This window comes from Poeciliopsis prolifica, unplaced genomic scaffold, assembly GCF_027474105.1.
Source record: "Poeciliopsis prolifica strain line A6 unplaced genomic scaffold, Auburn_PproV2 SCAFFOLD013, whole genome shotgun sequence".
Classification (NCBI taxonomy): Eukaryota; Metazoa; Chordata; class Actinopteri; order Cyprinodontiformes; family Poeciliidae; genus Poeciliopsis; species Poeciliopsis prolifica.
The window spans coordinates 11,277,775-11,305,605 of NW_026562388.1; the positions used below are offsets into that span (position 1 = coordinate 11,277,775).

Consider the following 27,831-nt stretch of genomic DNA (forward strand, 5'->3'; position numbering starts at 1 on the left):
GAACTAAAAATAGTGAAAATTTCATCTTTTTGCATAAGCTATGATTGATGTTACTTTATGGGTGCAACATTATTGGTTTAGCTTCCAGTTTGTATTGCAAGCCTGAAAATACATTAAGTTAGAATTCAAATATGTATTTTTGCTCTTAATTCTGAATTTAAAATGTATTTGTTATACATTTGGTTGGTTAGCAACATTTAGCAAACTTTACAGAATAATGCAGTACTGAGATAAAGACACAGGTCTCCTGACAAATATATTTGTTTTTAGCCGTTTTGCTGTTCCTAAATGTTCAGATATTCAAAGAAATGTCAATATCACACAAAGATGATCTGAGTAAATATAAATTGTGGTTTTATTAATGGGGAAAAAACTGTTTTACATCAAGCTGGTCTTATTTTATTTTATTTTTTTACAAATATTTAGTTCCTTGACATAATACCTAGTTTTTGCACCCTTTTGGTAGGAATAACTGGCAATGAATCACTTTGAATTTATCACAGTTTATGAGGTTTTTGAGCATTCAAAGCACATTTAAAACTATCTCATAGACTCTCAATGGAAATTTTCTATTTGAGTTTTACAAGGCTGCTCCAAAATCTTTTACTGCTGTGCTTTGCATCACTGCCCTGCTTCAGTTAAAAGCCATGAACTGATAATGTTCAGGATCTTTTACAAGAGATAAGAATTCACAATTCCATCAATTATAGCAATTTGTCCATTTCCTGAAAAAGCAAAGCAGTTCCAGATCATCCCCTGTTGGTATTTTGTTTATTTCACACCAGCTGTAACTAGGTGTACACCTTGCAAAAGTTACACTTTTGTTTCATCAGTTTAAAGAAATGTCTCGAAAAAAGGTTTTGGAATATTTTTGGCAAATGTTCCAAAAACAACACAGACATATTCCATATGTCTGTGTTTTGGATAGCAGTGGTTTTCACCGTTTGGATTCCCTTATGGATGCTATTTAAGCTCCATTCAATTCTTGTTATTGAATCATAAACCTTACCTTAACTGAAATGATTAAGCTTTTAAGTTCCTTAGATGTCTGTGGCTCTTCTGAGACTTCCTGGATGAGCTGTCAGTGCAATCTTAGAGTAATTCTGTTCGGCAGGCGAACCCTGGGAATGTTCACCAATGTTCAGTGGACTCTGTAACCTTGTGTGAGTTAGAGAAAATCCACAATAAATGAAGCTGGTCTAAAAGATATCCTAAACACAGGGAGAAGAAGTCAGTCATTTTTATGCTGTAAGAAGCACCAGTCATGACTTACAATATGTTTCACTGTAAATGTTATTGAAAAGAGCTAGTTTTGCTTCCTAGAAAAAGCAAATATTCTAGATTTGCAGGAAGACATATAAAGTACATCAAATTCAACAACATAAACATCTGTTCTTTACGTAATGTGAATAAATAATGTCATATTTTTTTATGGAAAAAAATAAAAGTAATAACGGTAAATTATAGCAAAAATAATCATAGATACAAAAATTCTTATCCTAGATAGTTTGGTTTAGATTAAAATGCACACATTTAAACAGCAAACAAAGATAAAACGTAGCCTTTTGGCATCTGTTGCCGCACTTAAGGCATGTGGGTGATTCCCACTACAAAGCATGTTTATATATTCTTTAGTGACGCTCCGCTGACAGCAAGGGCGGAGTGGATATTTGTCAAACATTTGGACAATCCACAGTAGAGGCTCTGTCCTTAAAGAGAGACTATAAGAATTGAAATGTTTCCAAAGTCTATGAAAACAACACCACTGTGAATCCCTGCAGGAAGACTGCCCCAATGATTCTTCTCTACAGCAACTTATATATAACCCAGACAGTCATCAGCTGAAGGACAATTAATAATATCCACAAAGTTGTTTTCAATACCTTAAGCATGCTGTCTTTGTTGAATGTGTGCCATCTATGTCTTTGGATGTCACGTGCCTGGTTTTGGAGCCTTAGATTATATTTAAAAAAAATAAAATGAAATCAATAACAGCAGCAGGAAATCTGTGAAACATCAGGAGATCGAACGACAAATAATATATAAAAATATATAACGGTATCCCACTGATAAAGATGTTTGCTGTGCTTCATTGCCAGACTATTGTCATCACTATAAAATGCACTTATTCCAAGTTCCAGCTGTTTTCCTTTCAAGTTATCAACAACTAAACCGGGAACTACAAAAAAAAAGTACATTTACATCCAGAACCCCTGCTGGATGAGACTCCCCTGTGTCTGACTGGCCCTGATTAGGACCAGGCTTTGGACCGGCCCAGTCACTGCAGATGATAAATAACTTCAGCCAATCAAGTTGGCAGTTAATCAGCGGCGTCCAATCAGGTAATAAGAAACTGAGTTTTGAAATGGAAAGCAGACAGCGGTCCTGTTAGCGGCACAGGGAAACCCCACTGTCTGCAGGCAATTACATTTAATCAGAGGAGCTGATGGACATCCAACAAAAAGTTGTGTGCCTGATTCAGAAAAAGAAAATTAGGTACAACCCAAGATTTTTTTTTTACAAACACAAACCTCAGCCAGTGTTGAAGTTGTTTACAGAATAGTAAACAAGTGCAGTGATCTGCTCTCAGGAAATCCCCAGAAATGTGCCTTAAAATAAATCAGTTTATTTCAGCAATGTAATGTCTTACTGAAAATGTTTGAAAAATCCATCCTTTAATTTGACTATATTAAATAAAATAATTTACATCTTGATGACACACAAATATGTAGCCTAAATCAAGCTAGAATTGGTTCACTCAACATAAAGGAGCCTTGTTCAAGGCCATTCAAGCCTTCTGACCTAAATCTTTCAGAAAACCTACAGTATGATGTAAGGACCTGAAAAAAGCATGGCAGAGGACCCAGGAATTTGGACCATATAGAAACTTTGCACAAACATGACTGGTCACTGATCATTCTCCTTGTCCTCAGATCCTGTAGAAAACCCAAAGTTCAGTCCTGAAGATCTACTGTCCAGCAACCTTTAGATGTACATCTATTTCTACACACCTGAATCAAACAAATGGCTCATTACCAGGCCTCTGCAGAGGCTGATGAGCCATTCGACTCAGGTGTATTGGAGACGAGAGACATCTAAATGTTGCAGGAGAGGACATTTTAAGGCCTGGACCTGGACTCTGTTTGAGAAAAAGAAAAGACCACATGAAGTTCTGTTGGCAAATGTGAGATTATGGTGTTGGTAATAAAACATGGATTCATTCATTGTTGCCAGTTCTTTCCCTGCAGCTGTACCATGCATCCATATATGTTAATTTAAAGCTCCAGCATGCAGGGTACTGTAGTTCAGGATAATGACTTTCTGAGGGGTAATTTGAGAAATACCATTATGTAAATCAACAGGTGCATGCCAAAGCTGAATAAGTATAGCCCTGCCCCCAAGTGCTTCAAGATGCCTTTCTGGTTGCTGCTGTTACTGTTCAGACCACACCGTATGGAAACCTCCCCTGTGCATGTGGGTGTGCTGCAAGCAGGAGGGCCATGAGAGATGAATGTTCACAGCAAAGTGCTATTTTTTTTTCCCCCTCAGAATGATTTCAGGAAGAAAACATTTAGTTAAGCAACATTGGGATGCCATCACATCCTGTGCTGTTATGGCAGTCAGTTATGCCACTTCTCCCTGCACTCAAAGGGGAGCCAGTTGTTTTCCTGTTGGCTGTGTGCAAAGGTTGACCTCAGTAAGCCTGGTGTTAACACGGCTCTTAAATCAGAGTTTTAGCAAAATGTGTGAAAAGGAAGAATTTTGTATGGATTAATCTGAGTTAATATAACACACAGCTCTTTAGGCGAACAGGCTCATCATTTACTGTTGACCTACTGTAGTGTAACATGCAGAGTCAGCGCCCTCTTGTGGACAAAATATACACAAGTTTTTCAGACTCTAGGATAGAATTCCTGAAAAGTGAGAAAAGAAGAAAATGGACAAATGGATAGACAAGAAATGAACAGAGAGATGCAAAGGTTGATGCGTAGAGGGATGGAGGGATGACAGATGGAGTCACAGGTGGCTGGATGAATAGCAAAGAGAGAAATAAATGGAAAATTACAGACACCAATTTTAGTTTGTGCAAATATTGAAATGTGTGATGGACAAATAGATGGATGTATACATGGCTGGCAGGTTAGCTAGTTGATGGATCAAAGCTAATAGACGAACTGATGGATAATGAACAGAGGAATGGATGGACAAATTTTAAAATGAAACGACAGATGGATCAGAACAAAAAAAATGAAACTGTTGCAGCAAACTTTTCAATGCTACATTTTCTTTTCCCATGCCATAATTTTCCTGACTGAATTGGAACCCTCACTATATACACTCAATATGAATGTAATTCATGCTCAAAAGATTAATTTATCCCAATATTTTTATTCCAATACATGAGGGACTTGCAGGCCAGACAATTTTTGAACATTCGTCTGCAGAGGCTTGTCTTTAGAAAAGGAAAAAACAGAAGTAGTACACCCTCAATTCACAATATATACATCAATAAAAGTCACGCTCAGGCCATCTCACCCAGAAGCCCATTCAAGCATTGTATTGACTGGAAAAATAAAACCATAAACAAAAATATTAGCATATTGTTCATTGTTGTTTAGAAGCTTCATATGACACGAGTAATGCTTAAATCTCTTGTTTCCGTACAGAGAAATGTTTTCAGCCATCGGTGTTCACACTGAAATGTTGCCCTGATGAAATATTCACATTTCAGTTCTCACCTCAGTTCTAAACACTGCACAACTCAAAGAACAAATCTGTAATTATTGTTTCAAAAGGCCAGCAAAAAAATAATAATAATAATAATAACAATTACTCTGTGTTTTTACCATCTGAAATGAACAATCTCAGAAGAAAAACTGAATTCAGAGCCAACAAAGAGTAAATCTTCATTAGTCTTTATGTGGGAATTATGCACATTAAAAATATTGAAATAATAATAAAAAAATCCTCAGTGGACTTAATGCAGTACAAACACCCCTACAGTCATATTATTACAAAATGACTAATGATAATGTAAACTCTTTAACAGCAACAAATGCAACATCTATGCACAGAAAAAAATCAAACCAATAAAGTCCATTGGCTCAAAGTACCAACAACTCTCAAAGCATCAAAATAAATAGTTTCACAATAACTTAATAAAAGCAAAATATTCTCCCAAAAAGTACACAGCTTTACAACAAATTACCCAGAATGCAAAAATACATGGCTACAGGTGTTACAGTGAGGGTGGAAACTTACAGAGCAGTTGATGCATAGGTGTCAGAGGACATCCTGAGGTAAACACATGAAAGAAGGTGACTTACAAAGAAACAATAAAATACGTCTTACATAGGGATTGAACAAAAACTTCTATCATTCATATTTTGTTACTGTCACATATGTTTCCCTTACCAGAGCAACTGTCTAGTTACAATCAGAGGCAAAGGGACTGGATAAGGCAGGTTATTAAACATGGGTCAACAAACTACTTTCCCAAAACTCAGAAAGGTAAAAACAGAAAATAGAAATTACTTGGCTTCCTTTAAAACTCCATCTTGACAACCAACGGGCAAATAAAACAAACAAAACAAATACTATTCTAGCATACATGCAGCAACAACTAAATCCCTTCTCCTTAAATCAAAAGAAAATGTCAATACACACACATTACTCTGTACAGAATTAAAAGAATGAGCTTACATATTTACATAAAACGCATATCAGTCCCTGATCGATTAAGGCCAAAGTGCTGCAGATGAATGACCCACAGCATGTAGAGGCTGCTGTTGCACTTAAAGTGTTCCTCTGTCTGCAAAATGCAAAAGAAGCTGTTATTATACAATAAAACTCAAGGCCTTTGTTCCTGTATCATGTCTTTCAAAGCATATAAAGCTAAGCAAACTCTGGGAAGCAGAAATAAAACTATTCCCAGTATCACCGTTTCCCACCCACCCCACAGTTTCTATTTCTAAATTAAATTTTATGTACATACATTAGTAACAGGGTTTATTTGACTGAAGCCACTGTTTTTTTTTCTCAGTTCAACAGGACTTCCTGAATATCTCTCTCCTCCTGATGGAGACACGCTGGGACCGCCGAGATGTTGTGCCTGTTGGATGGTAATGAATGCAGAAAACCGGGGCAGTGAAGCAGCGCTGGTCTTCATGTGAATGAGCGGAACCACAGTGATGGAGGAGTCAGAGCATGCCGAAGCCTTCGCTGCCCTCGCTGATGGCCAGCTTCAGCATTTTGTGCAGCTCCTCGTAGGAGTCGTAGGTAGGGAGGCACAGCTGGTTAAAACTGGACACAACGCCAGATTTAGATGACATTTAGAGATCACACCATAAAATCAGAAGTCTTACAAGATTATTCATGATGCTTGCACTTTTCCACATTTTGTAAAATCACAACCCAAATACTTTAACATTTGTTGTTTAACACATTTGTCGTTAAAGTGTTTGGCACATAATACTGCACATTTACATGTTTGATAGGTTAATTATTTGCTAAGTGATAAATGTTCTTATTAATCCACCATGATGTTAATAATTGCTGGTGGTAGATTAGCTATTATCTTTTGTTTAGTCAGGTCAGCCTCCTGCTGTGATCACAGGAGAAAAGACAGCTGCTGTTGTTGGTCTGATAGTTGCTTTTGAGGAGTAAAACAGTTTTTCTATCACAAAATATTTATTTTTTGAATTTGTACGAAGTCAACTCGAAGAATATTTCTGTTATTTTCAAAAATTAAACCTTTAAAAATAAATAAATAAATAATAGAAACCTCTCCATGAGAGCTTTTTATTTTTAGAGTGGAGAGCATCCTCCTCAGAAACATTTATTATCAGAGTTAATTATGATGCAAGAATACTCATGATCTTAATAATAAACAAAGTCATAGTTTCTTATTAACTTTTCCACCTTATCACTTTTCACTTTTTTAAACTTTCTGTTGCATTAAACAAGTGTATTCCAAGTCCATGGGACGTAAATAACACTTATTGCAGTGAAGGTGTTTTCTGCAACAGGTAAACTGCATTCATTAATGAGATGATACATCTTTAGCATATTGTGCAGCCAAGAAAAAGTCTTTAGAATCCAGAAAAAAAAAGATTCTTTCTGTACGATGTAAGAATAACTGGGCGCAAATATGTAAATTTGAACAGAAGCTGACAATTATATCAGTAACTCTGCAGCAACAAGGTAATTCTCCTGGTTCCATTACCTGAAAGCTTAGCTTTTAGCAGATAGAGCAATGCAAATATTGTATATCTACCGTACTGCTGATCTTCATGAAACATACACTGCTGCACTGTGCGTCTTTCCTTACCAGGTGTGTGCAGTGGGCAATGTGCTGTGTGTAGGGGCTGCAATGATCTGGAATGAGGGGCAGAGTGTGTTGAATCCTCCAGGGGGAAGCTGGGAGGAGCCAGTGGTGAACTGCAGCAGACGAGCCAGCTCTTCCTGGGTGAAACTGGACACCACCGCCCAGAACCACTTCATGACCTGTTGGGGAAAAATAGAGGAAATAGGAAGAAATAAGTTACTTTCTCAGACAGCAATCTACTGGCGGAACGTAATTCAGAGAGAGAACTTCGTTAACATACTTTCTCTCTGAAGTGCCATGATCCTCCAACAATCACAGCATGGGCTTTGAAGTCCTGCACATTTATATTGCCCGTTCCACACATCAACAACTGTTCAGAGTACAGGTAAACAGACATGATTATCTGAAGATCGTTTTAAAGATTACTTGAAGTATAACAAGTCAGGCTGAATCTTGATTTGTGTCCCAAAACAAAACACACCTACCTCCAACTCATTCTCGTCAAATATGGCCAACAGATTCTCTGGAACTAGTTCGTTTAAACCTGCAATGAATTAGGAAGTTATACTCTAGATGTAAGCATGACTGGAAAGAGTGAATGAAAGCGGTTTGCGCAAACAGTGAGTGTGGCTGCAGACATCACCTTACCTTTCAGGAAATGTTCCACCTCATCCCGCACCTGGCTGGCTAGTCTGTACTGAGCAAGCAGGTTGAGGTAATGAATTTTGTTGTCATTGGTGACGGCGATCTGGGCTCCTCCTGCAATCAGCTCCACCACCTGCAATCAGAATCCAATAAAGAACATCAGCTTGTGTTGGATGTAACAGCCCGATCACATGATGTCCTAGTGAAATAACTCAAAGGACATTTGAAAGGCATGGATTATAGTAAACACCTGAAGATGCACTGCTCAATATTTTATTTATTTTTTGCTTCTAACACAAACTTTATTGACAAATTTGTGATGCCTGATTTGAATGTATATTTCTCCAATAACATTACTTTATGTCATGTAAGGTCTGCTTGACCTTTTAAGAGCCCTCTTTTAGTGTATGGGAATGAATCATTCATTAATTCCCACAATGATCAATTGATATTTAAATATGTAAAATAAATAAAACAAGGCAGCAAAGTCCCGTTTACAGTAGTGTGCCCTGCCCTAAATGAGCAGAACAGTGTATTCTACAGCTTTCATCTTCTCACACAAATGATGTGGAACTTAATGTTTCACATGAAACAACTCAATTCCTTCTGTTTAGATCTACGTAACACATTTTTCCAATACGGCAGCATGCTCATCTCCTGATTTATGAGTTGGTGAAAAACTGATGTCCTCAGAAACTAATCCAGTTAAGTTTGATGTTTATAATTCAGCCACAGGACTTTAAAGCTAATTTTATTTGGCAGCTGCTTTTAAACCATAGATAAAGAAAAAGCTTGTAAGAAATTCCACTGTATGAACCCACCACTTTCCACTTCATAAGCAAAAGAACATTGTTGCCAAACAAGCAATCTGGTTAATTTTATTTAGTTTATTGCCTCCATCTAGATGAAGTTGCTTCAAAGATTAGAAGGGGGCTTCCTTTCCAAAGTGTTGCCTCACCTTTTCCAGCTGGCCTGACTTGTTATACTTCTCCTCAGCAAAGACCAGGTCCATTTCACTCACGTCATTGTTTAGGATAAAGCAGACCTTAGTTTTGTAGAACTCTGGGTCGTCTGTCTCAAAGTACTAAGTGGAAAAACAGAACAAGGACACAGAAAACTTGCATTTTTAAAACAAACAAATCTTGAGATCTCAAAAACAAATTTTAAAGGCTAGGAAGAGTTTTAGAAACCCATAGCAGGTTAGATAAACACCACAACATGCTGACTGGATTTCTATAAATAATCCTGAGAACCACATTACGTCTCCTGGCTTTGTGAAGCATGTTTAAAATGATGAGACACCCCTAATGTGTCAATGAAACAATGAAAACAACCTTCCTACCTTATAGTTCATCCTAAGGCCAATGATCTGGGCCAGGAAGGAACGCGTAAAGCGAGCTCGGACCAGCTGCTTGTAGGCTCCGCCCAGAGCCGATTCGTACAAACATTTTCCGACAACTCGACCAGCAAACTCGTACATCTTCAGGCGTAAGTGGGCCGGCCTGTCATCGTTTGGGTGCACCTGGAGAATGAAAGATGGTCTCATTGGTTTCTATAGCAATATATTGCCCAACGTGAAATATAATGGTTTAATGTAGATATTTATAAGGAATAACTCACAAGGCCCTGGTTATTTTCACTGAAACGAGAAAACAGCTGGTTGGACGTGTCGAAGAGGGCCTTACAAATCAACTCAAACCACTCCCTGCGAGGCCCACCCCAGTCAAGAGCTGAAGAAACAAACCATATGGTCGTCAACTCCATGAATCACTTTAACTTAGATACACTTGGTAGTTACAGGGTCTTGCAAAAGTATTCATACCTGCTAAATGTTTTTGAATAACACTACAAATTGTTGATGTTGGGATTTTATGACATAGACCAACACAAAGCAGTGTGAAGGTGCAGTTGAATGAAAAGTACAGTGGAGCATGAATTGAACCCTCTGTTCACACCCCACATTTCAGATGTTTACTTGATCATGCATCACTTTCCTCCCACTTCCAGACTTTGACTGTGTTGGCCTTTTACATAAAATCTCCATATAATATAATAAAGTGCTTTTTTAATTTGACAAAATGTGAACATGTTCAAGGGGTTATGAATACCTTTATAAGATACTGTACGTAAAAATGTTATTTTTTTTTTTTACCTTCCTCGTCCTGAAACATAACTTCAAAGTTTTTACTCCAGTCTGACACAGAGAAGTTCCTTGTAACCTTTAATGACTGCACAATACCACAAGAATCAAAATTATCTCATCTGTTACAACATTACTGGGATTATATTACTACTCTATTTATTTGAAGAATGCTTTTATTATCAAAGAAAAGGAAAACACACTTACTGACTCTAGAATAGCATGTCGAGATATTTTTAGGCAGGTTTTGGTGCGAGGTTTCTTGGAGTGAATGTGCCTGAGTTCACGCTGAAAGAAGTTTACCTTATCATGAAAGGTCTCAGAGCCGCCTGGCGACAAAAACATGACATTATTGCCACGGGATAGTTATTGAGTTTTTTTAAGAGCAATAAAATCCTTGCCAGGCCGAGACAAACCAATGTTTTTGTGCAGGAAGCGAATGAAGGTGGCAGCCATGATGTTCCTGTCTTTACAGCTGAGCTCCACAGGAGGTTGGATCCCGTCATCCACCACAAGAGTTAAATACTTATGAACTGGGTCTGGACCATAATAGGTAAACTGAAAAGAAAAAGACTACTGTTAGCTTTAAAAGAAAGTAAAAATGGCCCTTTATCGGGGTCGCATTTTATTTACCTTGGTTCCTGGACAAACTCGAAAGGTGAAAAGGCGCCATGGAATAATTTTCAGGTAGAACTCCTTTACAGATAGTTGCTGTTTGAAAAATGTCCAAAAATCACTGCAGTAAACTTAAAACACATCCAATACAAAACAAGGAAAAGCAGACATAATCTTTAAGATCCACAACTCACCTTTGGCGATATGTAGCAGTAGACTTTTTTTGGTTTCTTCAACTTCTCTGGTTGTCCCTCCACAGGAGAGTCATGCTCCTCATCCTCCTCGCCCATAGAGGGCCTCCTCTGAGGAGCTAGCAGAGAGGAGGCTGGTAACTGCCACGATGAACTGCTGTAGTTGCCACAGTTGTAAAGATACGCCTCGAAGTAGATGCTAATGCCTGGAGTGGACACGTTTTTCTCCACGCTGGACTTCTCATTCTCTGAAAAGATGTGAGTGTTAGGCTCTGAAGACACAGGCTAATAAAAAACGACCATCTGGACAAACAGAGAAAGCTCACCACTGAGAACAATTATGTCAAACTCCCCATTGCTGAGCGGCTGATCCTTATAAGAGATCCGGGCCCTGAAACAACCCGTCTTCCTCAGGGTGAGTTTCAGCAAAACCTGGCACTGCTGCTTGTTGAGTGAAACTGATTTACAGTAGAAATCAACTGAGCTGTCATCGTCCACAGTACCAAGCTGGAAAAGAAACAGGAAACAAAACAGAGGCATGAACACTGGCAAAGTTTAACTCACTGTGAACAGGGCTTGAAAATAAATCGAGATTTTACTTTTACTTGACTTTTTTGTCAGAAAAAGAACAAGAAGTTTTCTCTTACAGAGTGAACATGGACACTGTAATTTTCTTCATCCGTAAGAGATGTGGAGTTACTGGTGGGGTTTCCATACTCGTCCCTGGGTTCAATTTGCAAAGTGTGTTGCTGGCCATTTGTTAGCACCAGGGTGGAGAAATGGTAGGCTATCTTGGTTTTAGATGGAACAACTGTACCTGTGAAAAGAAATTATAATATAAAAAATGTAATGAGATTTCTTTGAAAAAAAAAACATAAATCAAGCACAAGAAAATAAAACTATCTTCACCTGGTTGGAATATCTTGTAATAAGGACTGTAGGCCACATTGAGACCACCCAGTTTTACAGCAACCTCGTAGCGTCCAGCTTTGCGCACTGTGAAGGCCACTTTCACAACGTTGGACTCCGGCTCCTGCAGAACCTCCAGGGTGACAGGGATGTCCAGAGCCAGTTCGATGTGGGTGATGTTCACCCTCAGACCCACAGGCCGATGCGCAGGGAAAGGTTGACCATTCTTGTAAAAAAGCTGAAACAGCATAAGCACAATGTGAGAATAAAACCTTTATATTTATGAACACTGTTTTTCAGAGACAGACATTACGGTTTTATAGTAGATACAGAGTCTTTCATTCTTATTGCTATCCCATTAAATTTTTCACAGTCTGTAATAATTCAGCAACAAATCCAATTCATTTTGGTGGACTTTATTTGTCAGATCAACGCAAGGCTTTGCATAATCAAGAAGAGACAGGAAAAGGGATGCACAACTTAAAAAATTTGTAACAAATAAAAATCTGAAAGGTTTCACATACATTCGTATTCAGCCCCATTTACTATATTACCAGGAAGTAAAAATAAATAGAGCAAACTGCCCTGAGAAGTTAACACCTCAGTAACACATTGTGGTGGCAGTAGAGAAACTACTCAGAGTTGGTTCAGTGATAGGTGGAGCTAAACTCAGGTCAATCCAGAAAGAAAAGCTGCAAGAATCTGTGATAGGCTTGTCACTGGGGTGGAGATTCGCCTAGAAAAGGCTGTGAACCACACTGTCAGCACTATAACAAAGAGATTTAAGACTGATATTCACTCATGCTTCCCATGCCACCTGTCAAAGCTTAAGCTTGTCTACAAATAATGAGTAAAAACTTCAAAATAAAGAGAGAGACCATAAAAAATACTATAACAACAACAAACACTGATGTGACAGGACAAAATGCTGAAGGCACTGTGTATGTTTTTAGTCTTAATACCTTTTATAAATCTGTTTTTTACCTGAACTCTAAATGTCATCGTCTGCCCTACTTCCTGTGGTTCCTTCCAGTCCCACGACACCTTACAGGAACGAGGGTCCAGGTAGTTGCCACGGACATAGTCGTAGATGCTGCGGTCGCCTCTTCTTCCAGGATCCTCATTCTGTAGGAAGCTAACGATCCTAGCTGCGAGCTCACAGAGGAACTTGATGGTAAAGAAAAACGCTATGATGGAAACAGTAATTCCACCTGCCAAAGGAAAGGAGGAATTACTGGGCAGAATTATTTTATATTAAAGCTTCACAAACACATTTACCAGCATGTTAGTTTTCTTTTTTCCCCAACCCGACAACTTATCCTCAACTCACCAATCACGTAAAACATGAGGTCCCTTATCAAAAAGCACAGTGCCACAGTACAGCCAAAAAGGAGAGCTCCCGCTGAGGAACACAAAAGAATACAATAATTACATTTATACAGAAATTTTTTTTCTGAAGCATCAAATTAAATTTTAATGGTTATACTTTTGTTTTTCATCATGATCTTCCATATGACTTGTCTTAAGCTACGGCATGCTGAAAACCACACCTAAAGAAAGGAATGTTGAGGAACAATAGAAATAGCTAAACATCAAGAGCATGACATCATTTAGTTGCAATACATTAGAATTTTGAACAACTTATTAGAACAACCATGGAAGTTGTTCTAATAAGTTTACTGGGAAAAAAACGCAAAATTCTGTGCTCTGCATACAAGCAACTCAACACTAAAGTTATCAGAGGCTACACATACATCAGTGTCCTCATGGAAAACTTTTGTTCTGCCTTACTGAGTCTCACTCAACAAGTGAACTTTCTGTCAACAGAAATATTCAAACACAGCCTGTCCCTTATTTACACCCTGACATGAAAAGCTGAAGGAAAGCAACCACAGCTCAAAGAAGCAGAAAAATAATCCGTCTCACCAGTTGACCACTTCTCATTCAGGCGCCTCTCAGCAAGGCTGCGCACCAGCCGAATCTCGTAGTCCTGGTCTCGACTCCCTCTAGAGGTCTGCAGAATCTTGATGCCTGTGGACAGCTTTATGTAGTCGTCGTAATAGTAACCCCAGGCAGCTAAAGAGAGCTGCAGCTGACTGTCGAATCGAGACAGATCATCCAGATTCATACAACCCAAGGTTTTCAATCTGATGTGAGAAAAGAATAAATAAATATATAAAATGAAAGCATTTTGTGCAGATCAATAACTAAAAATAGCATTCTACACAAACCACTCCACCGTGGCTGCTGCTCCTGTACGTTATTGTCTATTAAGCCACACCTGCTGTTACTGCACATAGGAGGGCGTACCTTAGGCAAAACTAGTTTATGTGAAATTGAGCATGATTGCATCCCCAATGTTTTCAAATAAACAAGGTACAAAGCAAAGAAGCAGCTTGTCCAGTGTATGCATTCTAAATATTTTTTTAGACAAGGAGAGAAAAAAATTATCTTTTTATGGCTAAACAGTAATTTCATGTTGCAAGTTTTAATTGTCAGTCTAACCTTCTGTCAAAGTAGCTGCTGCGTGTGTACTTATGAGTTCAAAGTTTATGGTCAAGATGACATTTGAAATAAAAACCAAAGAATGTAGTGTTTATACTTCCTTCCCCATGATGTGCAATTTTAGAATTGCATCATTGTTCCCTTTTTAAATTGTGTTGAACAGTGCAGCATTACTTGCCATAGTATTTTGAAGCTTATTTAGCTACATTATCATCCAGAGTCAACACCAATCTGAGCAAGGACTTAGGGTAACACAGTATCACTCAGGATGATGCTTAGGTTTTGCAGTACTTAACATTTTGCTTTGCAATAATATTCTGTCAAACTAATTTGAATGTGAGAACAGAACATTTTATTGAAATTTTCTGTTAAATTTAAATCAGAATAAAGACTTAAATTTAACTCTGAGAAAATCAAGATGAGCAGTTTTGCAGTTTTCTGGAAGTCTGTTCCAGATTTGTGGTGCATAGTACATTTATGTGAATATCTAAACATATTCCTTTCTAGCATCGAGAAAACCTTAATCTAACAACCAAAACAAGGTAAGTCATAAAGACATGGAGCACCTGAATTAAAAACTAATTACATTTAAAGTATTAATCCCTAAATAGGGTGTTCATGAATTTATGTGACAACTTTTTTGCTTACATGTGGTGGTAGTGCTCTAGGTTCTGTGAGCTAAGCCACTCCTGGAAGGCAAAGTCTCGAAGCAGCTTGATGTGAGCTTCTGCAATTTCCCTCCAGTGCTGTTGCTCTTTCACCACCTCCTCCAGACGACTCAGCGCGCTCAGACTCAGTTCTTCCAATGTCTGCACATCTGTGCGACACATAAAAATCACATCGAAATGTACAAAAGTATAAGAATGTTTCAAGTCTCTGCTGATGTCTGTTCTTTAAAATATGCATTTGCAACTTTCTGGTAACAAAAACAAACAGAAGGTGTTTCCTTGAAAATTATACCTTCTTAACTTGACACTGTGAATCCAATATATATCCTTTTGGATATATGAGGTTTTAATTGTAAGGATCTGCTATATTAACACCATAAGCAGAGCAATGAACACTTCTGTTATTATTTTCACTGCTTTGCTGAGTGTAATCAGACCCTCAAATACAATGCTGGCAGTTCAATAACGATGATGAGTTTTTGGACCAGCTAAACAGACCATTCTGAATAGCACAACCGACCACATAAATGTTAACCTACTAAGTATTTTAGGCAGCTACTAGCAGCTATTACTGTAACTTCTGTCTGCATGAGGTGTTGAAAAAATATGTTCAAAAAGCAATCCTTGCAGAGGTGCAAAATTTAAAGTTCTGCTACATGTCATACTTGGTGCTCTTTGGTGTTTAAATGTCCATGCTTGCATTCTGCTCACATATCCTCCAATAAGATGATGCATTTGATGTCAAATCTGATTTTTTTTTTTTCCAAAAGCAGTGTCAGTAAATATCTTGTCAATTGTAATTAGAGTTTCGGCTAACTGTACTAATGCTAAATATTACCACTGTAAGCATTTTCAGAATATTCTCTGTTGGTGAAATGTAGTCTACAGTAGGGAATATCGGTTTTTTATGGAATTAAATGAAAACAATCATGAAATAAACATTTTTGAAAGGCTGATGGCAATATCGTTTGTAATTTTTACTGGTTTCCATGTAAGTTCAGGGATATAAATTACACCACATTTCTTACTGTTAAAACAATGAAGCTGTAATTATTGTTAACCTTCAAACAGGACATTGGCAACATTATTTCTTTTGACTGACAACTCTCAATAACTAATTAATATTAACACTTTCTGTTATAAAGCACAGTTAACCCAAATACTGATAAACATTTTGAGAACGATGGACATGCACAAAATTCAGGTCAGAAAGATTTTCCCAGAAATTTCTGAGAACAAACTCTGTATATTGCAACTCATATACAGTTGCAATATACAACTGTATATGCAACTTTTTTTTTGTTTAAAAAAAAAAAAACGTACCTTCGAATAAGTGACTGTATTGAGAAAGGCTATGTACTTGGAGCCATTCCTCAATCTGACCTTCTTTTCTTTTCTTCCACCGTACTTCCCAGAACAAGATCCACAACACAGAGCAGAGAAGAAGGGTCAGGAAGAAGCGGCGGTCCATCAGACCATCTTTCAGCCTTTCACTCAGATCCCTCCGTGCTCTCACAACTACCACATACCGCTGGACAAGTCCAAACTCCTACCACGGAATGAGAAAAATGTAGACAAAATGATCAAATGTCCGGAAGACTGAACAAATACTGCTTTGTTTTGACCTTGTTAATCGTTATAACATATATTTTGTCAATGAATGGGAACACTACGTTAATTAAGTATCACTGTAAGCATTAATTAATTAATTGAATGGTGAGGGGAAAATCACAGGAAAACGAGCTCAATCTGATTGTATTTACAATCCTATTCGAAAACAACACTCAAACTGAAGAGATGCCTGAGCTAGCTTAATTTATTAAAGGTATCCTGGCAGACAGCTAAAAAAATCTATTTTAACGTGTAGGCTGGCAAACAGAAATCAATAAGGGCGAGAAACAATTACACTGCAACATCATCAATTCTCGCTCAGAGTCTGACAGCTACGACGGCAGCATTCAGAAAGAAAATACAGCGCTAAAACTAGCCAGATTAGCCAGTCGTCCTTTTAGAAAGCTCTGGGCCAATACTAGCTAGTGATCAAGCCGCACATTCAAATATATTTACAGAAAACTACATACAACTTCAGGGATGAAACAAGGTACATTTGCCAATAAGATCTGCAAGTACTACTTGCTTAATAAACACTGCATTTACCTTCGTCTATCAGTCGTTAGCATAGCAACCGGAACGTTTGAACAGAGTGGTCGCTTACTTATGACGTCATAGTATCGACACACGAGGAGAGGAAAGGCAGTTGATTCCAGAGACGAAAAGCCTGAAACTCAGAAATATGGTAAATAATATCAACTTCTTCCTACTTCATCTTAACCTATTAACATTCAAATTGACATACTTTTAATTCGTTTGTTACACTTTTTCAGCTTTTGTTGTTAGAGCGTTTTATGGAGACATGCTTTTGAGATATATCCTACTAGCTTTAGCACAGTTAGCCCAGCATTAAAATAAGCCATTATTACAGTCCTACCTTATAAACATAAGATTAATCTAAATTCATAAATTAGGATATTATTGAAAATGTAATTTGAACTCGTACAAGAATGTTTATTGCACAGTCAGCGTTATATTTCAGGCGCTTTCTGTTAATCTGATGAATAACTTTGATTATATAGGGCAACATTTCTCAGAAAAATTGAATGTAGCACAAACCAGTAAAAAAATAAAGTTAATGATCAAGTCTTAGGTCTTGACCTACGCAGTTATCACACTTAACAGGAAAAGTAAACCACAATAATCTTTAGTAAAGGTGGACGCTAACTCAGTGCAGTGTTCAAACCTATAATTAGAAAGTTGAGTGGAAGGAAAAAGTAATGGGGTGGCTGCAGCCTTGAGAGGGTTGTGAAAAAAAACATATTTAGTACATGTAACTTACTTTTTTTTTTTTTTTTTTTTTGCTTTATTGTCATTTTTTAACATTTCTTTGTTAAAAAAATACTAGTTTTTCTGGTCTTAAGTTGCATTCCATCCATTTTCTGTACACCCTTGTCCCTAGAGAGGTCAGGACGGGTGCTGGTGCCTATCTCCAGCAAGTGCCAGTCTGTTTCAGGGCAACACAAAGACAGACAGGATAAACAACCATGCACGCACACACTCACACCTAAGGATAATTTAGAGAGATGAATTAACCTGACAGTCATGTTTTTAGACTGTGGGAGGAAGCCAGAGTATCTGCATGAGAGAACCCACACTTGCACAGAGAGAACATGCGAACTCCATGCAGCAAGATCCTGGCCTGGGAGTCGAACCCAGGACCTTCTTGCTGCAATGCAAAGGTGCTACTTACTGTGCCACTGTGCAGCCCTGTGCATTCCAAATTTCTTAAAAATGGCTTTGATTTGCGGCAAGCCATAAACATTTAAATGTATTGAAGGAAACATTAGAAAAATATCACAATAAATAACTGTGATCATGTCTAAATGATGCTCTAATTTATTGACTGATTATTGAGTGTTTGTTTTATGCTTTCAAATGTAGCCAGAATTTTCAGGCAGAATTGAACTCAGGTAATGTTTTTTTTTGTTGTTTTTTTTTCTACTATTTACATCAAAGGGATGTTATAAATTAGTCATTTCTAAAGTTAAGATTGAGCCATAAAGTGTGGAGCCTTGAAATCCTCTTCAAAAATCTAAGTAAACAAAATAAATAATAATAATAAAATATACGTACTGAAAATGTCACAATTGATAAAACAAATAAAAAAAATTGTTGGCAAAACAATACTTTTGCTGTTAATTTAATTGATATACTGATTATGCTTCAATTCACAACTGTCATTAGCGTGTTTTGTTCTTAGTGATTTGGGAACTGATGCTCTAAACATTTGATATCAATTATTTTATTTGGTCTGATATCTATGTGTGTTTCTTTCAGGGGAAGCAGAAGACAAAAAAATTTGCTGCAATGAAAAGGATGATTAATCTCAGAGATCATAGGATGTAAGTCCTAAAATGTGCAGTTTAATTTGGTTGCATATCTTCCCGATAAATTTCCTGTTTCAGTCTTTGACCACTGGATTCAGCATGGAAAAAGAAAAACTTGCTCATTTGAACTTTGCCATTGCTTTATAGAAAAGAAAAGGACCGTGCTAAACAGAAAGACAAGAAGAAGAAAGATCCTTCAGAACTTAAGGAGCGGGAAGTGTATGTTTGCCACTCAACTCAATAAACTGTATCTTAACCTGTGACCTGTGCTCTTTTTGACCTTTTCTTTTTCATTCTCATTGCAGCACCAAGTATCCATCATGCATGTTCTTCCAGTACAACACCCAACTTGGCCCACCATACCATATTCTTGTTGATACCAATTTCATCAACTTTTCCATTAAAGCCAAGCTGGACATTGTTCAGTCTATGATGGACTGCCTGTATGCCAAATGTAAGAAGTATTGGAATTCTAAATGTAGACTTAATGCATGCTCTGTTAGAGAATGTTATTGAATGGTTATGACAGGTGAAATTAAATCATTTTCCCCCCGATATGTGATTCGCTTCAGGTATACCCTATATCACAGACTGTGTGATGGCTGAGATTGAGAAGCTGGGGATGAAATACAGAGTGGCTCTCAGGTATCATCTGCAGCAATTATTTCATTCTGCAACATGCATGTAGTTCTTCTTTTCCATCTAAACAATGTTTTCTGTTTGACAGGATAGCTAAGGATCCACGTTTTGAGCGTCTGCCATGCGCACATAAGGGCACATATGCTGATGACTGTTTGGTGCAAAGGGTCACTCAGGTAAAATAAATGCATAGCAGTAAACATTCAGAAGAATATAGTGGCATAAAATAGCTAAATTGGTCAAATGTCTAACTTCAGCCTTTTTAGCTGCTAAAATAAATGCAAGTGAACTAAATTTAAACACTTAAGAAGCACAAAACGTTGATTAGTATAATAAACTTCATGATTAGCCCATAGCCATTTATTAGGAAGCATGACATAAAAACATTTTGATCTGTGGATATGTGGGCTGTCTTTGGCACTGGAATCGATTATGGTTATGCTTTGATTAGAGGAAAAATAAATACATAATGATGTAAAACAAAAATTTCAAATTAGAGGGGTTTTTTTGTGTGAAAAAAATATTTGAGGGTAAAATTACAGGTTGAACAGATGTGAGCAGTTTTGCCTTGTTGGTATTATTCTGAAAGTGAAATGTGATTCGACCTTAATCTTTTAAAGGACCACAGAAGAAAAAATAATCAAACAAATAGGGCAGTTGACACAGTTGGAGAAGAAACAAGACGGTCAAATTATTGGCAAACAACTGTTTTTATTACTACGTAATAGAAGTGCTAATTCTCCCATCAGTTGCTTCTGCTGAATGTTACATTTTACAAACACAATCTATTAGAAATACTAGTATTTTAGGTGATACAGTGTTGAATCAGTTAAATACATCATATTGTGGTGATGTTTGTGAATATAGAGATTGATACAACTTTTCATGCAGCACAAGTGTTACATCCTGGCCACTGTGGACAGAGATCTGAAGAGAAGAATCAGAAAGATACCTGGAGTGCCCATCATGTACATCTCAAATCACAGGTAACAAATATAAAATTGTCTCAGAATCTGAAAACTTTGCATGTTTTAGTTTTAAACAAAGATGTTTTTGTTAATACTTTTTATTTCTGTTTGCAGGTATAACATTGAAAGGATGCCTGACGACTACGGTGCTCCAAGGTTTTGATATTTCTGCCCTGAAGTTAGTCTTGTAAATAAATTAAGGATTCCTACCAACTGTTGTAGTATAAATGCAGATGTGTTCAGATTTGACTTACAGCTGGAGTGGGTTTGGTAATATTTCAGCTTTTCAAATTGTATTATCTCTTGTGACCTTCAAACATTTTGTTGCAATTTCATTTCTGAATAAATAAATCATTAACTCGGCTGTTTCTTTTCTTATTTAAAATATTACCAAGAAAATGTAAAAAAATATATATAAAATTCTCAGACAACCCTGATCTACATACAGATTCATGTCAGTAAATCAGAATGTAATGAAAAAAGTTATTTTCTTTGCACAACTTTTTCATTACATGTTTTCCTTCTGCTCAACCTTTCATTAATATATGTGGATACAATGGTGTAAGCAAGCCAGAGTATTTAGCAATTATGTTTTGGACAGCAGACTTCCTCATGATTATATAGAGCAAAACATGGCCAAGCCTAACCTCTGAAAATACCTGTCATTTGTCCCATGTAACATTCTAACTTCAATAAGAAGCTGAATTTTGTGGTTTTCAGTAGCTGTAATCCATTCTTATCAAAATTAGCTGAAATAACGGCTTGGATTGTAATGAATCAGTGGAATATTTAAGTTTCATGTCTTGAGTTAAGGTTTGATGTATATCAACTTTTGGAGGTTTTATTTAATACAGATGCACCTGTAAATGTAATTCGCGGATTTCTTACGAAGAGCACCTGAATGCAGCACTTGTCACCAGTGAGCTCATTTTCTGAGCCTGGCGCATGCGCAGTGGTTGGAGTTCGGGGAGTGTCTGAGCCGCTAGTCGGACTCAGAAACCACTGCCGAAGAGCATCTGCAGGAACAATGAGCCGGCTGGATTAAGAGGAAAGGATTTTATAAGACGAGCCGAGACTGAAAGGATGAAGAAAGTTGCAGAAATGGGACCTCGAGGAACATCGATTTTTAGCAAATTTGAGGCGTGAATGTCCTCCAGCGGTACAGGGAATTAGGATTTTCCAATACTTTGTTGCCTGCAAAGTCAACCACCTGACAGACTCGTTGGCCGTGTTGCATTGGGGAGAATATGAATACTTGTAGAAAGATGAACAGATTCATTATGAGGATCATTCTCACGATTAAGTTGCCTTTATTGTCTCATTAATAAGCATGGATAGCTGTTTAGAGGGCCTCCTGACTGCTTGATAGGTGTAAAACATTTGTTGCAAAATTTAAAAAAAATCTTTTGTTTTTCACTTTTTAAATCTCTGCTTCAGTTTGAGGAAGCAAAGAGAGATTTACCATCCCCTTTAATAACAGCCTCACTGACTGTTTTTGTGAGACACTGATGCCATAATCTCCTGGAGGTCATGAGATGACCATCTGCTGCTGGAACCTGCTTTAGACCTGCAAGCTGATTAACTGGTGACAGAACCGAAGGCAGGACTTTTCTGCATCTGGACTGTGTGGCTGCCTGCTGAAGGAGGGATGCTGAGGGCCACCATGGGCTCCGCAGAGGAGAGGGATGAGGAGGACGAAGGGGAAGAAGAGCTAAGGGATGGAGGGGTGCCTTTCTACGTCAACAGAGGAGGCCTCCCGATGGATGAGGAGACTTGGGAGAGGATGTGGCGCCATGTGGCCAGAATCCACCCAGGTGGTGAAGTTCTGGCCAAGGAGATAAGGGGTGCCACTGACCTGCCCAAGGTAAAAACAAACATATAAGTCCTTTCATCAATTGTAATTGCTCAAATACATAAAGCACAGACATTGTCATACTATTTCACACTTCACTAAAATGGGAGTGAGAGAGAAATCAAGATACTGCTTTGTATGAAATTCAGAGGAGTGCAAAGTCTAAACAAAATTGCTTTTCTAAAAATGCAATTTTGACTACTTTGTGTCGATGGGCAATTATTAATGTGAGAAAGTGAAGACCACATGTTATCGCATATTTACAACATAATGATGCTGATCATACACAGGTTGGTGTCAGTGCCACAGAAAGACCACAGTTTCATGCCATCACTGAGTCATTATGCTCATTCTGTCAGTGGGTGAATACACCAACATTTGTTCAAACTCAAGGCAGAAAAGGCAAGGACAGAAATACAATACAATACATTTTGACTTAATGAGGGTAAAATCCTCAAAGGATGCATAAAACATCGCTGACTTAAATTTTAGCATCTAAATGAAGTCCTTTCATCTTCAAAACATTTCCAGAATAAAGAGGGTTTTTTTAACAAAACACGGAGATAATACAATCAGCTTTTAATTTCATTGAGTGAAATCATTGTCATCCTGTCTTTAAGAAGTCCCTCTTCCCCCAGTTCTAAACAGTTTTTCAAATCTTATCTGTCTATAAGGCACTGAATGGTCTTGGACCTAAAAGCATTTCAATGCTGCTTGTCAGGTGTAAATCATTTAGCAGAGACATAATAAAAAATGAACTCTTGTGATCAGTGTTGTTTGTCTCGTGTCACTGAAGAGGTAGCATCTTGCCTCTTTAGTAAGAGACAAGACCTTAATATTTGACCCATTAAGGTCAAATATTATTTAAGAAATCATTTTTTATTATGTGTCTGTCATTTATTTCTTTTACATTGAATTTTTTTCAGTTTTTTCTTATGTAATGCTGAAATTGAATAGTTTTTTTTGTCCTTCAAGTTTCTTCTAAAGCTCTCTGAATTTTCTTTCATATTTATGATTTTACCCAGTTAAACTGCCTTAAGTTGCTGTGAATATTGTGATTGTTGTTGTAATGCAGTTGCTTGACCCTCCCCCCGTACAGATTCCAGTACCAAGTGTGCCTTCATACCAACCTTCAACTACCATCCCACAGCGGCTGGAAGCCATACAGAAGTACATCAGGGAACTACAGTATCCTCCCATGCCTTTACAGTACTTGATTGCTTTCATTTAATGCTAAATTAGTTAGTTGGGGGGTTATTTTGTAAAATTAAACGAGGGATTTTGAGTAATATAGTCCTATCTACACTCTGTACCAAAACCATGATTTCCACTTAGTGCAGAGTCATTCATTATTAATCTGCAGCCTATGAATATAACAAAGCACTAAAGAGCTGTACCCTCCTCTCTGTTCGTGCTGCTCTTAATGCCCATGTAACAGTTCAACCTTAACTGTATCTTACAGGTACAATCACACAGGAACACAGTTTTTTGAGATTAAGAAAAGCCGTCCTCTCACTGCGTGAGTTACTCTTCCTTTGGAATCAAGACACAAACAGATTTCTGTCCTTGGAGGGTAACTGGGATGGTCTGCCAGGGATGCATTTGGATTAGCTGTGTCTCTTCTATACCCCCTGGGCTTTGCAAGTAGCTGCTAATGTCAGTCAGCAGATGCCTGAAACACACTTCCTGACCTCACTTTATTAGATTTAGATCCCATTTCCTTGACTCATGGAAGTAATGTTGAGCTGGTGAAAACAAAAGTGTCTTTGCACTTATTGCATGCAGATTTTGTGTTTATGTTTTGTGCAAACATAAATATAACATGCACAACTCTCTTTGTTATATTTGTTTTTCACAGGCTGATGGACATCGCTAAAGAGATGACAAGAGAGGCTCTGCCGATTAAATGTTTAGAGGCGGTGATCCTTGCCATGTATCTTTAAAGCTGTTGAACGTCTTGCATTATTCAGATTGTGTTAAATGTATTTGCTGTTGTGATTTTGATTCAAGAATAGTTGTTGAAAATGATGAACAAAACATATTATTAAATCATTTCTTATGACGCACTGCCACAAAAACCGAAAATAATCGATCCCTTGGATCAATTTGATTTCCTACTTTTAAAGTTTTACTTTTACAATAAAATAAAAATTAAGACTTTGCAGTTTTAGCTTCTGCCAAATTGAGATAGGATCAGAGTTTAATTTGGTAGCAGAAGATGCATTCTTTTCTTCTGTGCCCCCTTAAAAAACACGGCTGGTAAATCTGGTCTAGAACCGCCACTGCCTCCACATTCCAGACATCGAGTTCCTTGACATATGCTGATGCAGCCATCTCACCAACAACATGCCCGGTGTGGAGCGATTCCCACTCAGCTTTAAATCTCACTTCTCAGGGAACCACTTCTACCACATTGTGCTCGGGCTTCACAGCGGGGGGCGGTTCGGCGCCCTGGGCATGAGCCGAAGGGACGACCTCATGTTCAAGCCTCTGGAGTTTCGAACACTCATGGACTTGGTTCAGGAATTTGAAGGAGCCTACAGGGGTTACTGGCACACTCTGCGCAAGATTAAAATTGGCCAGTACGTGTCCCATGACCCTCATAGTGTGGAGCAGATAGAGTGGAAACACTCCATACTGGACGTGGACAAGCTGAGCAAGGAGGAATTACGGAAGGAGCTGGAGAGACACACTCGAGACATGAGGCTGAAGGTACAATTCAGCAGGTGCTTAAGTATTAAAAAGGCACCTTGTGTGACACATAAAATTGCCAGCTGCCTTAGTAGCGTGAGATTTATTACACGCCACACACTACACTGTGAAAAAAAAAAAGTATTTCAGTAGGGCACTTTCTGTCCAGAGGAAAAAGGACCGGAGCTCTAGCACCACCTCGTGTTTTTCTGTGCAGTTCTGTGTGTGAGAAGATACATTTTCTTGTTTTGCAAAAAAATTCAGATCCAACTGGAGCATTGTCAGCAGTCTTCTCTGTGATTGTGTTGACCATAACGTCACCATGACATGTCTTTATCAAAAAAAACAAAAACATGTTTATATTAGTCTTATGTAATATTATAGTTTATGATTTTTACTAAAAATTAAATCTCCTTTTGGCCTCAATTACTGAAGGTGATTAACTTACTGATCATAATAATTGAGATGCACCAGCATTTCCTTTGATCTATTGCTCCCCTGTGACTCTAAGCTGATTTGCTGGTTGAGAGGCAATTTCTCTGAGATGTTTCTCTGTCATCACCTCTTCTGCCAAGATTATGAGTGTGGCCATGATACAGCACATTGTGGATATTAAAACTAATGTCTCCATTCATCAGTAAGAGGCCTTTCTGCTGAGTAGAATACTGCACAATAACTTTAAAAGCACAAAAAAATTAAAGCTAGGGGTATTTGAGAAGGGGAGTGCAGAGGAACTGTTGATGTTCAAATATAATTTTTTGTAAGTGATAAAATATATTTTTTTTTTTTGCAGATTGGAAAGCCAGCACCTCCATCTCCTACTAAGGACAGGAGAAACAGCATGGGTTCTCCTCTCAAAGGACCAGGAAGCCCCGTCCGGAGGATCAGTCGAGTTGAGAGACGGTAGGATTGATCACATGCACTTAATGATCTGTTCTCGTAAAAACAATACAGCCACTTGATGTACAGTAGACAGAGAAGACCTGCATCTACCTAATGAAATTGCAAGTTTTATTGATTTTGAAAAAAGGAAAACAATTATTATTTTAAACCCATTCTCTTGTTTTACAACTTAGTAGAAAAATAATTAAATCTTTCTCAACTTTTTTTAAACTGTTCCCTGAAAAGACATAAGATGTTGTTTTTTTTAAATAGATTTAACTTTTGAAATAAGTCTCATTTTTACATTATAAAAACTTGGCATTTTAAGATGGGTTTGCAGACTTTCCACTGTATTAATAATAGAATTGCTCATAGCACCAGGCGAAAGAAATAGCATAAGAATTAATCATCACGATTCTGTTTTTGTTCCAGCCCCTCTGGAGAGAAGAAGGTTTTGGAGCAAAATCCAAGCGATCTTAATGGATACCAGATTAGAGTCTGAAGAAGGATTTTGTTGTTACTACACATCTGCATGATGGACCTACCGGTTTACTTCCTTTGAGTAGAGATTGGCCTGTTTTCTGAATGCATTCTGGAACAGGTCACCAGCAACTGTTCTTCCTGAAACAAGCACCTCATTCAGCTCTCCTTATGATGTTACAGGCCTTTTTTTTCTGTAACAGTTCCAGTAATTGGTGCTGGCAAAGCTCCCAGTTTATGAAGAGAGGGAGTAAATGTGCAGACTGCTTTTTTTACATGAATAAATAAGTGCAGTTTTGCTACTTTAACCCAAAATGATGTTTGAATGAGTACAGCTAAGTGTACAAGCATTAATTTACATATCACATCTCTATGCTGTTAGGCTTTTCTACAATCTGTATCACTGTACTGTAAGTTTAAGACAGATTGCGTAGTGTAACATCACTTAGATTTAACTAGACAACAGCTACATGTGTAATAACTTGTTTATACCTGCTACCCTTGTGCCTTGTTTAAATTTTTAATAGGAAAAATGGTTTTAGTGACCCCAAAACCTGTTTTGTCTATAGAAAAATCAAGATTTTCTTCAGTTATCTACACACATATATGTCTCCAAGTTCAAAAAGACGCTTTAATGAACTATCGAAAACCTTTGAGAATATAAAATCTGTCAATCTGTCTGTTAAATTGATTCCCCTTATTGCTAACTAACAAACATTGCATTCAACATATAGATGCCAACTATTTCAAATCACTGTACAGTTCTGGTCAGAAGTTTACAGATGCTCATCATTGCTTTATTTTCCGGTGTGAGCCCAGCCTTTGGGTGTAAGTCCACAAATTTATATGGTTCAGATTTTTCTCACTGCAGAATCTTGACATTCCCTTGCTTTGTCTCTTCCAAAAACAGTTTTGGTGACTTTTTAGGATCATTGTGAAAACCTAGCATCTAAACTTCTGACTCAAACTGAACATATGGTATACCAGCTTATTTCTGAGTCTAAATTTTAATTGTAGCATCTTTCTCTTGCCTTACGTGATGTTGACTGGGTGTAAAGAAATTTTTACAGCACTTTTATCTGGGCCTTTGAATTTTTTACTGAATTTACATTGTTTTATGGTACCCACAGTGTTTGTGATCAGTAAACACTGCACGTTCTCCTGAATGTTGCCACCATCAACAGTCAGATTTGCTCGCTGAGTGTTCTCCATTTTCTTTTCAGTGTTCTGTAATGCAGTTGTTTTGTGTCAAAACACAGTTTACAGTCTTAAAATAAAGAGTCACATCAGTTTGTTTCTGTTAGATTTGTGTGCTTCTTGTGGGAATATAACATGTTTCCAAATGCCTTAGCTAATGAGATTAATGAAGCTTTTAGAA

General features: G+C 37.6%; 3 protein-coding genes across 4 annotated transcripts; 2 read left to right on the plus strand and 1 right to left on the minus strand.

The window, feature by feature from the left end:
• Positions 1 to 4,369: 4,369 nt before the first annotated feature.
• On the minus strand, positions 4,370 to 17,218 carry arel1 (apoptosis resistant E3 ubiquitin protein ligase 1). 2 transcript variants are annotated; one of them, XR_008606509.1, is made up of 23 exons: positions 17,158 to 17,218; positions 16,324 to 16,549; positions 14,981 to 15,149; positions 13,754 to 13,974; positions 13,158 to 13,229; positions 12,812 to 13,038; positions 11,828 to 12,065; positions 11,566 to 11,735; positions 11,245 to 11,425; positions 10,922 to 11,166; positions 10,746 to 10,823; positions 10,529 to 10,670; positions 10,320 to 10,441; positions 10,125 to 10,200; positions 9,593 to 9,702; positions 9,315 to 9,494; positions 8,931 to 9,056; positions 7,976 to 8,105; positions 7,813 to 7,871; positions 7,608 to 7,697; positions 7,331 to 7,506; positions 5,996 to 6,303; positions 4,370 to 5,812 (listed from the first exon to the last, which is right to left on the minus strand). XR_008606509.1 is itself a non-coding variant. In XM_055038513.1 (22 exons), the coding sequence occupies exons 2-22, from the start codon at positions 16,469 to 16,471 to the stop codon at positions 6,201 to 6,203; spliced, it is 3,063 nt and encodes a 1,020-aa protein (XP_054894488.1). In that variant the 5' UTR covers positions 16,472 to 16,549; positions 17,158 to 17,218; the 3' UTR covers positions 4,370 to 6,200. The 2 variants fall into 2 exon arrangements, 1 of the variants encoding a protein (XP_054894488.1); XM_055038513.1 differs by having other exon boundaries at positions 4,370 to 6,303.
• fcf1 (FCF1 rRNA-processing protein) lies at positions 17,186 to 20,911 on the plus strand. Its single transcript, XM_055038514.1, has 8 exons — positions 17,186 to 17,296; positions 18,892 to 18,956; positions 19,089 to 19,160; positions 19,247 to 19,395; positions 19,514 to 19,586; positions 19,669 to 19,756; positions 20,472 to 20,566; positions 20,663 to 20,911. Exons 1-8 carry the CDS (start codon positions 17,294 to 17,296, stop codon positions 20,709 to 20,711), a joined length of 594 nt encoding a protein of 197 aa, XP_054894489.1. The 5' UTR covers positions 17,186 to 17,293; the 3' UTR covers positions 20,712 to 20,911.
• A 617-nt stretch (positions 20,912 to 21,528) lies between these two features.
• Positions 21,529 to 27,744, plus strand: vash1 (vasohibin 1). Its single transcript, XM_055037974.1, has 7 exons — positions 21,529 to 22,412; positions 23,500 to 23,588; positions 23,863 to 23,919; positions 24,259 to 24,333; positions 24,731 to 25,112; positions 25,885 to 25,994; positions 26,406 to 27,744. Exons 1-7 carry the CDS (start codon positions 22,197 to 22,199, stop codon positions 26,473 to 26,475), a joined length of 999 nt encoding a protein of 332 aa, XP_054893949.1. The 5' UTR covers positions 21,529 to 22,196; the 3' UTR covers positions 26,476 to 27,744.
• Positions 27,745 to 27,831: the final 87 nt, after the last annotated feature.

Excerpts from the sequence above, each read along its gene's own strand:
- vash1 (XM_055037974.1), top strand. The coding sequence starts at position 22,197 with ATGCTGAGGGCCACCATGGGCTCCGCAGAGGAGAGGGATGAGGAGGAC. Across the intron at positions 22,413-23,499 it reads GTGCCACTGACCTGCCCAAG|ATTCCAGTACCAAGTGTGCC; the intron begins GTAAAAACAAAC and ends CCCCCCGTACAG. Across the intron at positions 25,995-26,405 it reads ATCAGTCGAGTTGAGAGACG|CCCCTCTGGAGAGAAGAAGG; the intron begins GTAGGATTGATC and ends TTTTTGTTCCAG.
- fcf1 (XM_055038514.1), top strand. Across the intron at positions 19,587-19,668 it reads AAATACAGAGTGGCTCTCAG|GATAGCTAAGGATCCACGTT; the intron begins GTATCATCTGCA and ends TCTGTTTGACAG. Across the intron at positions 19,757-20,471 it reads TGGTGCAAAGGGTCACTCAG|CACAAGTGTTACATCCTGGC; the intron begins GTAAAATAAATG and ends CTTTTCATGCAG.
- arel1 (XM_055038513.1), bottom strand. The coding sequence starts at position 16,471 with ATGGACCGCCGCTTCTTCCTGACCCTTCTTCTCTGCTCTGTGTTGTGG. Across the intron at positions 12,066-12,811 it reads CGATGACATTTAGAGTTCAG|CTTTTTTACAAGAATGGTCA; the intron begins GTAAAAAACAGA and ends ATGCTGTTTCAG. Across the intron at positions 6,304-7,330 it reads TTGCCCACTGCACACACCTG|TTTTAACCAGCTGTGCCTCC; the intron begins GTAAGGAAAGAC and ends CGTTGTGTCCAG.